Source organism: Odocoileus virginianus, chromosome 10 (assembly GCF_023699985.2).
Source record: "Odocoileus virginianus isolate 20LAN1187 ecotype Illinois chromosome 10, Ovbor_1.2, whole genome shotgun sequence".
NCBI classification, from domain to species: Eukaryota; Metazoa; Chordata; class Mammalia; order Artiodactyla; family Cervidae; genus Odocoileus; species Odocoileus virginianus.
Window position 1 is genome coordinate 44311113 of NC_069683.1, and position 12090 is coordinate 44323202.

At 43.6% G+C, this 12090-nt stretch overlaps 1 protein-coding gene across 1 annotated transcript in view; it reads right to left on the minus strand.

Moving 5' to 3' along the window:
- The window catches only part of TECTA (tectorin alpha), an 80383-nt gene that overhangs the window by 21502 nt on the left and 46791 nt on the right, over window positions 1-12090 (minus strand). The window contains exon 12 of the mRNA XM_020891407.2: window positions 3407-3606. Within this exon, the coding sequence (XP_020747066.2) occupies window positions 3407-3606 (200 nt within the window). The remainder of the gene's footprint in view (window positions 1-3406; window positions 3607-12090) is intronic.

Sequence of the window (12090 nt, forward strand, 5' to 3'; positions counted from 1 at the left end):
AATATCTATTTGAAGACCTATCCTGCCAGTTTTTCCCAGAGCACAGAATGCCTGATTTCTGCTCTTCACCCTGAACTCTTTTCAGGGAATGTTGAAAAATAAGCAGCTGAAGCAGCACATGTTTTAATCCCCGTAGAGGTAGATGGCAAGTGCCAATTTGTAGCTGACAGTTTCAACATTTCACAATACTCACTGTTCCAAACTTCTTTTCTTGTAAATAATCTACTTCTAATTTACTTCTGTTGCAGATCCCTCTATTTCTATATACTGAAGTGAGAAACCTAGATAACAGTTAGGTTCCATGAAGGGAAAGCTTTGGGATCAGAACACCTGGGTTTCGATCCCAGCTCTGCCACCCTACTCATGCCACCCTGAGAGGCTCTTTCAGCTTCTCAGAGTGTTGGTTTGCTTTCTCTAAATTGAAGTTAATAATAATGTCTTGCAAGGCAGTTGTGAAGATTAAATTCAATAAGACGTGTGATGCACATTTCCCGGCTGAGAGTAGGTACTCAATAAATAATAGCTGCTGTTATTACCAGAGAAGAACCACTCATCCTCTTTCAGATAGTGGGGAATTATAAAAATTTATATTAAATACCTGCAACGAAGTGTATCATCAATTGGTGGCAGCTATTATTTTTCACTCTTTCTAGAATCTGTAGACACAGCTGTATTTGTAGAGTCTCTGCTCTTGATCTTGTACCTGTTCTAGACTAAGAATTCCAGGGAACTGTTGGAGATTGGTCATGATTGTTCAAGTGGAGTGTGGTCCCAATGAGTGGTTTACTTCATAGAGATGAGGGCACTCAAGGCATTAATTCAATTTTCTAAAACAGTGCTTTCCAGAGAAGATGTTTTAATGGCACAAAAAGGGCCTATGCTACTGTCTGGTCACAATTTTCTGCATTAACAATAGACTTATCAAAATCCTGGATATCAAATAGAGATCTGACTCAGATCCAAGGGTAAACAGGAAGAGGGTGAGATCTTCCAGGAAGAGTTTTCTCAAGAAAACCATTGCTGATTCTTTCACCCCTAAAATGGAGTAAAAAGTAGTTCCTGGAACCTCTTTCTAGACCTGTGAAATATTCTGGGTGCCAGCAGCTTCACAAATTGGCTTCCTTTCTCTTATCAGATTTGCAGAATAATTGAGTGGATGGTCTGGCCTCTCTCAGATAAGAAGTCAGACATTGCATGGGTGGAGAGAGAAAAATAACCTGATGTATGTGGATATGATCAAGGGTCCATAACTCATCCCACAAGAGAACTTGATCATGAAAGTAGCATCCTAGTAAAGAGACTGGCCCAGTGCTGCTTGCTCAACCTTAATTAGACCTGATAAGGACAGCTGGGTAATTACCCTACATGCTAATGGCTAGATGTGTTCTCTTTTTATTTCCAAAGAAATCTGTCATGTAAACAAGCCTCCAGCTTGCTTGAACTGTGGCAAGTAGATGTGGATTATTCTGTGAATTTGCTACTTCCCAGCTATAAGCTGTTGTCAAAACCCACTGACTTTCTGATGAAAAGTGGATACTAATGTTGATAGTGCTAATAGCTGCGGAGAGCCGTATTGTGCTTTTCCTGAGAGCTCCAAGGGCTTTTATATGCATCATTTCATTAACACGCCTGGATTTTTTAAATTTATAAAATGCCTCTTAAGAGAATTAACAAAACAATAAGCAGCTACCAATTATTGAACTGCTAGGTGCCAGGTACTAAGGCACCTGCGTAGATTCTACAACGACCATACTGAGTTGGTATTATTAGTAATGTTTTGCAGATAAGGCCACAGAAGCTCAGAGAAATGACACAGTTTGTTCAGTATCACATCACCAGTGTTGGTTCAGCTAGGATCAAGTCCAAATCTCAATCCATCATGTCACAGACACTCAGGATCTCTGTTGAGGGCACACTTGCTAAATGGATACATCTCAGTAAACCTCTGGACAGGGGAGCAGAGATTGAAACAGTGTTTTTCAGTGTTGAGCCTGGTTATCTCTTCTCCCACATTGTGGGAAAATGGAATCTCTTATTATTTTCTCCCACATGTTTTGCCTCTTCCTTTCAAATAATCAATATCTCTAAGAGCTAACTTCAAAACTCACCTCTGCCAAGAAGCCTTCTTTGATCAATTCTGCTATTTTACTCTACTTTCCCTCATCTTTCTAATACAACATTTAAACAAATTTCCTGCTGAAAATGAGACTGAAGGTAATGTCCATATTCATCTCTTTCTATTTCTTCTAAAAGTAAAGCCAACTTAGTTGTTCTTAAACAAGAACAATATTTCTTTACAGAAAGAAAGCAATGTTTCTTTTTTCCCTAGTTTGTTTTCAATTTAGACACTTCAATTAAGTGTTTTTTTTAATGCTTCGATTCTTTTTCATTTTAAAATTGATAGTTCTGTAGGGTGTTATTTTTCACTTGCTGATATGTTATTTTGTAATTGTCCTCTTGTTTTTAAAGTGCATTTTTTCCCCCTCTTCTGAATAGATTTTTAAGTTCCTTAAGGCAGGGAACATGCTTTATCATCCCCAACAATACCACTCGCACAGATATCTGCGCATAGCAGCTATTGCACAGATGCTGTTGTTAACTGTCTACTCACCAATGTCAGGTATTGATATTTTTTAAACAGAGAATGGGCAAGAGGCAGAACCCAGGGCTAAATACCCTCTCCAAGCAAGATCTTTTTAAGCTTAGTATTCCAGAACATAAAGAAAGATTACAGGGTGGAAGTGTAAATGATTTCGCAAGCTCATATGTTTTAATCAGTGACCTCTAAGAAGGGCATCTTCATCAGCTCTATGTGAAGCCCCCAAAGAGAGAGAAGCAGAGGGTAGGATGTGGAAAACAGGACATTACGCATTCCAGACAGAACTCTCTGGGGACGGTCCTAGAGGGACAAACGACACAAGAAGAGATTCACTCCTCTTCTCCTGGAGCTGCAATAGACAGAAGAGAAAAAGCCACTCCTCCAGCCTCGAGCTCCATATTTTCCAGTTTAAACTGCTCTCAGCTAAGACAGGTATAAATGTCAGATTCACTGCCTTCCTGTTTCCAAACAGCAGCCACGTCAGAAGCTTTCAGACTAAGATTTACAGGAGAGGAAATCAGAAGGGCTTAGAGAAAGGTACGGAGGAGAGAGAGAGGCACAGACAATGCTAGCGAGGAGGCGGGCAGAGTGAGACCCAAGCGCATGCCCAAATCCGGAGCCTCATCTGCCCTGTCCTTGACCTCTCGCCCCGACGTTCCCCCTCGCCGCCTCCCTGCGAGTCCGAATCCGCAGCACCATCTTCCCCTCATCGGAAGGGAAGCTGGGTTCACCGTGACCCATCTTCCTCCTGGCGGGGAGAGGACTCTGCGGCCTTACCAAGGGCGGCGCGCGGGCCGGCGCCCCTACCTCGTAGTACTTGCCGTCGGAGTAGCAGCCGCAGTTGTGCGGCAGAATGCAGCTCCTGCCGTTGAGGACGTAGCCGGGGTCGCACTGGCAGCCCTCCACGCAGTAGTGGTTGCAGTCGCTCTTGAGGCGGATGGCGGCGCAGCGGGGCTGGCACACGCTCACGCAGCTGTCGTAGTGGCTGTTGGGAGGGCAGGCGACGGCTGCAACGGGAGACGCGGGTCAGGATGGGCCGTCCCCAGGGCTGCCAACGCCTTCCTCCCGGCCATCCCTCACCGCTCGGGAGATGGAGGCCTGGTGGGGAGGAGTTCCCTGACCCAGTATTGAACTGTATCCCCTACATTGGCAATATGGAGTCTCAGCCACTGGACCGCCAAGGGGAGTCCCCACATCCCTCATTCTTCAAGCCCCAGGTAGAGTCCCAACTTGCCTGCAAAATTCCCTACTCTTTCACTAACTCAGAACTTCCAGAACCCTTTTCTAAGGAAATAGTTAATAGGCCCTTACACCCCTTGATTTCTGAGCAGGCAAACTTACATGGTGTGTGTGCTGGTGTATAGAGACCAACCCATGTCAACTATGTTCTATGGTTTTTAAATTTATGTAGATGCTTTCCTAGAAGGCAGTTGGGGTCCAGTGAAGAGCATGGGCTCTGGAATCAACTCTGAGAGACTGGAGCCATTACCTAGTCTCTCTGGGTTTCAGCTCCTTATGTGTACTGTGCAGTTACCCAGGGCAGCACTTCATGGCTCTTTGGGAGGGAATGAGTGAGTCTGTGTACTTAGAACAGTGCCAAGCACCTGTGCTTGGCGTGCTGCAGTCTGTGGGGTTGCAAAGAGTCAGACATGACTTAGCAGCTAACAACAACAACAACAAGCGCGTAAGTGTTCAGTTAGCGGTAACCAATCATTAAAGATAGGTTTGCTTAAAAGTTTTACCGAAACTAGTATTTTTAGTCAATGTATACCAAAAAAAGCGGTAAAGAACCTGCCTGCCAATGCAGGAGATGTGGGTTTAAACCCTGAGCTGGGAAGATCCCATGGAGAAGGAAATGGCAACCCGCTCCAGTGTTCTTGCCTGGGAAATGTCATGGATAGAGGAGCCTCATGGGCTACAGTCCATCATGTTGGAAAAGAATTGACATGACTTATCAACTAAACAACAAAAATAACAATACAAAAAAGTACAACTACTCTTATGTGGGAATTTCTACTCCATATCACTTAGCCTTGAATCATTGTTTTTGCGCTGCTGTGTGTGTTTTACATGTTTATAATGATGCTACATGCTTGTACATTTATCCCTGCCCTCATGAGTAAATAAATCTCTACAATAAATTCGTTGAAGTGGAATAACTGAGTCAGAGAGTATGTGCATTTAAGCTTTTGATGGATGCAACTGAACTGCCCTCTAAAGAAGCTGTATCAATTTATCCTCCTACCAGGGCTAGATGAGATTTATTTTCCCCTTATCCTCACTGATTGTTTATCCCCAAACTTTCTGGTCCTTGGAAAAAACTACATGCTATACCTATAAGGGATCACTATCCAGAATATGAAGGAACTTCTAAAATTCAACAATCAAAAAACCAAACAATCTGATACAAAAATGAGAGAGGAATTTGAATAGACCTTTCTGCAAAGAAGATATATGAATGGCCAATAAGCATGTGAAAATCAACATCACTAATCATCAGGGAAATCAAAACTATAATGTAATATCACCTCATACCCATTAAGATGGCTACTATAAAAAACACCCAGAAAATAACAAATATTGGTAAAGATGTGGAGAAACTGGAACCCTTTGCCCTGTTGGTAAGAATGTAAAATGGTACAGCTGCTGTGGGAAAGAGTAGGGTAGTTTCTCAAAGAATTGAAAATAGAATTACCGTATGGGCCCAGCAATTCCATTCCTGGGTGTATACTTAAAAATTTGAAAGAAATATCGCTAAGACATATTTAGACACTGTTGTCATAGCAGCATTATTCATTATAGCTAAATCATGGAAGCAATACAAGTGTCCACCAATGGATGAATGGATAAGCAAAATGTAGTCTATATATACAATGGATTATCACTTAGCTTGAAAAAGGAAGGAGATTCTGCAACGTGGATGAACCTTGAGACATTATGGTAAGTGAGAAAAACCATCCACAAAAATAGGAATACTGTATGATTCCACTTATGTGAGGTATCTAAAGTAGTTAAGACAGGAAGTAGAACAGTGGTTTCAGGGGACTCTGGAAGGGGAGAGGAATGGAGAGTTAGTGTTTATGGGTACAGAGTTTCAGTTGAGCAAAATGAAAAGCCTTCTGGAGGTGGAGGGTGGTGGCTGCACAACAATATGAATGCACTTAGTAACACTGAACTACACCCTTAAAAATGGTTACAATAGTAAGTTTTGCTATGTGTATTTTACCACAATAAGAAATTAATGCTATATCCTCATTTCATTTGCATTCTTTGTGAGACTGATCATCTTTTTCCTTTGTCTATAATCTATTTGTGTATCTTCTTCTGTGAATTGCCTTTCCATGTCCTGTACACATTTTGTTTGTTGAATTTTTTTCTTATTAAATTGTAAAAGCTCTTTGTAAACTAAAAATATATTTTTGTTTGTCACATGTTAAAAATATTTATCAATTGCTTTTGACTTTGCTGCTGCTTCTTCCTTTTTTTTTTTTTTTTTGGTACATTGGTTTGTGATCTTGATGATGTTTTTGCCATATGGAAATATAAAAATTTAAAGTGGTCAAATTTATCATGTTTTCCCTTGTGGCTTTAGGTGTTTTGCTTGGAAAGGCCCTCTTTACTCCTAGATTACCAAAAATATGCCTTTGTTCTCTTTTAGTAGTTTGTTTTAACTTTATTTATTTTGGCTGTGCTGGGTCTTCGCTGCTGCAGGGGCCACTCTCCAGTCGCAGTGCACGGGCTTCTCACTGCAGGGGCTTCTCAGAGCAGAGCCAGGGCTCTAGGGCGCATGGGCTTCAACAGTTGCAGCACATGGCTCTGCAGCTTTGGCTCACAGGCTCTAGAGCACAGGCTCAATAATTGTGCACAGCCTTAGACGACCCATGGCATGTGGGACCTTCCCAGATGAGGGATCGAACCCATGTCTTCTGCATTGGCAGGTAGATTCTTTACCACTGAACCACCAGGGAAACCCTTCTGGTAGTTTTATGATTTGAATTTTCACATTTCATCTTGGTTCTGTCTGGGTTTTATTTCTGAGTGAGGAAATGAAGGAAGGATTTAATTATTTTTCCCCCTGCTAGTTTGTCCTTTATTGAGTAATACATTTCCCCCAGTGATTGGAAACACCAGCTTTACTATATACTAATTTCTCTTTGGTGTTTGGGCCTATTTCTGGACTTTCTCATCAGTCCACTGGTTGGTTTTTCTGTGCATGTGCCAGTATCGACTTGTTGCCTGGCAAATCCCATGGACAAGGAGCCTGGCAGGCTACAGTCCACAGGTAGAAAAGAATCGGATACAACTGAAGTGACTTAGCACACACGCATTGAAACTCTACAGTATATTTTAATATCTGGGAAGACATAACTACCAATTTAGAAATGTCTACTGTTGTTTCAAATATACTGGTCCTATTTCCCCACAAAGGCAATATATTCCATATTTCATACTTCTGATTTTTTGTGGTCTCCCAAACAGTGCTGAGAATGTGACAAGTGATTAATAAATATTTGATTCTTGAAAACAATCTTCCAAATTCCTAATTCTGATTTTCTCCACCCAAATGAAGTACTGAGAGCTGAAAGTGATGATGGTTCTACACCTGGATTTCTATTGTGGTCACAAATGTATCTCTTGTTGTAGCCAGTGGACTGATACAGCCTTTGTGCCCTTGGCGGGCAGGATGCATGGGAAGAGCAATGCAGCAATGAAATAGAACTGATAAAGGCTCTGGAATCAGGCTGACCTGGCTTGAGTCTTGGCCTCTGTGACCAACTAGCAGTGTCACCTTGGGCAGGTTATTTACTCTCTCTAAACCCCGGCTCCTCTGCTTTCTCATCTGTAAAACGGAGATAATATCTCCCTCATCAAATATTTATCATTGTTAAGATAAAATGAAGTGCAATTTTGTACAGTGCCTGGTACTTCAATGAAAGTTTCTGTTACTAATAGTGGAGCAATTGTAGTAGTAACAATAGGAATTTTTAAAGTTATTCTACTACAATTTTTTTTTTTTTTTTTTTTATCGTGCTGGGTCTTTGTTATAGCTCCAGGCTCTTCCGTGTGGCTTCTCTAGTTATGGTGCAAAGGTTCCAGAGAGTGCAGGATCAGTAGCTGCAGCACATGGGCCCAGTTGGTCCTTGGCATGTGGGATCTTAGTTTCCCTGACAGGGATCAAACCTGTGTCCCATGCCATTGCAAGGTGGATTCTTAACCACTGGATCACTCGGGGAGTCCCTCAATTAGAATTTATTGAGTTTTCAGAGAAAGATATAGGAAAACACCTAATTATCAGACTTCTGACCAAGAACTTTGAAGTAGCAAAATCTGCCTTTGATAAAAGAGAAAATGATACTCAACGCTGGCTGATCAGGCACCAGACAGCCTTGTGTATGAGCCACTATCACATTTAATTCTCATGATGGCCCCCTGAGGTTGGAAGATGCCTCCCCAGACCTGGTTCTACAGAGCTCTGCATCCTCAGTGGTACCCAGGAGCTCCCCGCCCCCCAGGCTTCCTGGCCTGACCAGGTAAGAGCAGCAGCACCCTACAGCCAGAGAGCACAGTCTCTGGAGCCACCTTGCAATTCACCCAAGCCCGTTTCCTTGGGAAAGTCACTGAAATACTCAGAGCTTCGGTTTCCTCCTCTAGAAAGTGGGAGTATTCATATGGCAGAAACCAACAAAACATTGTAAAGCAATCATCCTCCAATTAAAAATAAATAAAATTTTAAAAACAGGGCCTACTTTACAGGGTTGCTGTAAAGTTATAGGAGTCAATGATTGAGGACTCAGCACTGAGAAGAGTGCCTGGCACATGGTCAGAGCTAAGTACCTGCAATGAACTTATTATTTTCTTCTCTTACTGTATCCTCACCATCAAGTGCTCTAATTTAAGTTCTCCATTAAAGGACTGAATGAATGACAGATGCAGCTGAAAGAATTTTAAGAAGGGGTTAGCAATAAAGAGAACTCGCCTCCCGGTCCCCCCTCTAAGCCTATTTGTTCAACTTGGGTGAAGGAGTTTTCCAATGCATTTGCAAAAAGGGTAATTCAGTAATAAATTATCCCATTGATAGGAACAGCCAATATCATTGATAACCAACAGCATCCTACCTTGTTACCAATCAAGCATACATTTAATGGGCAATTCTGGCTTAACCCTTTTTCTCCTGAAAACAGCATTCTCATTTCTCAACATGTGAGTGTTAAAATGGATGAATTCTTAGTAGAAGAGAGGAGTGGGACATGCATGTGTGCTAAATCGCTCAGTTGTGTTCAGCTCTTTGCAACACTATAGGCTACAACCCATCAGGCTCCTATGTCCATGGGGATTCTCCAGGCAAGAATACTGCAGTGGGTTGCCCTGTCCTTCTCCAGGGAGTCTTCCCGACCCAGGGATCGAATCCATGTCTCATGTCTCCTGCATTGCCAGGCGCATTCTTTACCACTGGTGCCACCTGAGACGCCCCAGGGAGGGAGACAGGGGGATGCTATTCCTGCCCTCGTGTCTCAGAGGTTAACCTCATGTCAGATTTGGTTGTTTAGTCGCTAAGTTGTGTCTAACTCTTTTGTGACCGCATGGACTGTAGCCCACCACGCTCCTCTGTCCATAGGATTTCCCAGGTAAGAATACTAGAATGAGTTGCCATTTCCTTCTCCAGGGGATCTTCCAACCCAGGGATCAAACCCACATCTCCCGCACTGGCAGGCGGGTTCTTTACCACTGAGCCACCAGGCAAGCCCCAAACTTGGTTACAGACAATCGTATTCAAGCCAGCCTGTGCTCACCGATCTTTCAGACTGAATGGCTGAGTGAAGACTCAGGCTGCCACAGCTTTTCTCTGTTTCCGAAATTCAAAATGGAAAACTAAGCTGCCTCCAGCTGTGTCCGCACACCCCCATCTCCACCCACACGCCGTCTCTAAAGTGTAATTGTTTTTCTCTTATTTTAGCTTTTTTTTTTTTTTGCCAGTCACCACCACCACCTCTTCAGGAGCTTTCTTTTAGATCTTGGCCCCTGTCCTGAAATGCCAAGGTGAGGGAAGGACTATCCCCACCATGGTGAGGACAGCTGGCCTAGGCCTTTGCTGGCAGGCAACAGTCCAGACAGATATGGGGCTCATGGTTAAGGGTGCACAGGACAGACTCTGCTCTGACTTGTATGGAGTTCCCTGTGACTATGTATAGAGGAGGCCACCAATGTCTGGACAGAACTCTGAGCGGGGGAGAGGAAAGAATGCTGGTTGAGGGGACAGGAGGACGAGAAAAATAGTCTTCGTAGCCTTTAGGAATGGTCTCCCTTTTCCAAACCGTTTCCCCATGCTGCACCAGTTTCAGCTCTATGGGTCCAAGCTCCCTAGAAATAGGGGACCTTCCTCCTCAAAGGTAAGGCCATGAGTGCATGCTAACTTGCTTCTTTTTCTTTCCCATGAGTGACAAAATTTGATATCCATAATTTCACGTGAGAGTTCCTGGTATTAGCCTCCTTTAAAAACAATTCACTGCTCATTGCAGCTAGAAGTAATGGACATGGACAGACACTATTCTCTGCCCCACGTCCCAGCAACACCAGACAAAACAGCGGTCACCACGGCATGGCTACAGGAAAAGAGGGACTGCTCTGCAGCGGGTCTCAAGAGGCAGCAGGTAGGGTCTCCTTCCTAAAACTCTCTCCCCATCCTGCACCGTGGTGCGGCCCCTGGCTTCAGAGGCCGGTCTTCTGATTTAGAGGAAGGTAAGGTCTCTGGTGGGCTTCCCAGGTGGCACAGTGGTAAAGAATCCGCCTGCCAATGCAGGAGAGGCAAGTGACTTGGGTTCGATCCCTGGGTCAGGAAGCTACCCCGGAGGAGGAAATGGCAACCTACTCTAGTATTCTTGCCTGGGAAACCCCATGAGCAGAAGAGCCTGGTGGGCTATGGTCTGTGGGGTCACGAAGAGTCTGATACGACTGAGCAACTGAGCGTGCTGACAACGAAGCACTCTCGCCCCAGCGAGCTCACCTCAGTGAATCCAGAGGAGCTCTGGAGGTTCATCCGCAGTCTGACTCTTTTATGGGCGTATTTATTTTAGTAAAGTCACCAGACGCCCCCACTGGCATTGCTCCCCGTAACCTCTCACTCAGGGACTGAACCTGGCTAACACGGCGTCTTCTCCCTTCCCCTCCCCACCTCCTCCCACCCTCCCCTCCCAATCTACATGAATCCAATTATGTGGAATGTAAACGAACTGTGTGAGCATTAAACGACAACACTGTTTCTGGTCTTTCATCCGAATCTCCCTTTACCAGGATGAAAAGGGGTTTTATTCTCCAGGACCCCTGCTGTATCGCTTATTTGGAGCTCTTGGCGTTCAGCATCCATTTGTAGCCTTTCTCATACAGTTAGACCTAAAAGAAATTTGCTGTAGCTAATGAGATTGAGATGGGAAAACAGACCCAGGCAGTTTGGCCAAAGACCAATAGCAGTTTCTCTTCCCCATTTTTTCCTATTGTGATGTGCTAAATGCAGACAAATTATTCCACTATGTAGTCTACGGGCTGAGAGCAGGAGCTTTGAGGTTGGAAGGTCAAACTCTGACTTTGCCACTGAGATCACAGGACCTTAGGCAAGTTAGTTAACTCCTCTGAGTCTCAGTTTCTCCCTGACTAATTGGGTGATTGAGGAGATAATGTTGATAAAGTGTTTAGCACTGGACTTGGCTCAAAGCAAGCCAGGAATGTAACAACAATACCACTTAACATGCATGGAGTGTGCTAGGCTTTCAATTATCTAATTTGATCCTCCTGATGTTTCTGTAGCATAAAGAGTGCAGGCAGCAGCATTATCGGGGAGTGGAGGGGACAAAGAACCAGGGAGGAAAAGTGAAATGCTTCAAGGTCACAACCATCCTTACGGACAGAGCAAGGCTAGAATCCAGGCGCTTTAGTTCTTTTGCTTTTTTCTTTCTTTTTTCATCAACATATAATTGATGTGCAATATTAATGTTAATCTCAGGTGTATCTAATTCTTTTCCCAATGTTTTTAACATTCTTCTATATTTCATCAATGCAAAGACTGATACACGACATGTGTGCATCCTAAATCGCTTCAGTTGCGTCTGACTCTTTGTGACCTATGAAATGTAGCCCGCCAGGCTCCTCTGTCCATGGGACTCTCCAGGCAAGAATACTGGAATAGGTTGCCATGCCCTCCTCCAGGGGATCTTCCTGATCCAGGGATTGAACCTCTGTCTCTACATGTCCTGCATTGGTAAAGCAGGTTCTTTACCACTAGTGCCCCTGATAAATGACATATATGAGTCAAATAGAAAAAAAAATACTCAGTGAAAGCATATAAATTATCAGTACAGTGATGAGTCAGTGGGGTTCTAGAACTATGAACTAAGCAACCTACTATCTCATTCTCCCTTGTCTTTTGTTAGACTCTTACTGTGTCCTTGCTGAGCCCAAATGCCATGTGGGCTGCTCTCTGCTTCATGTACATTTTGATT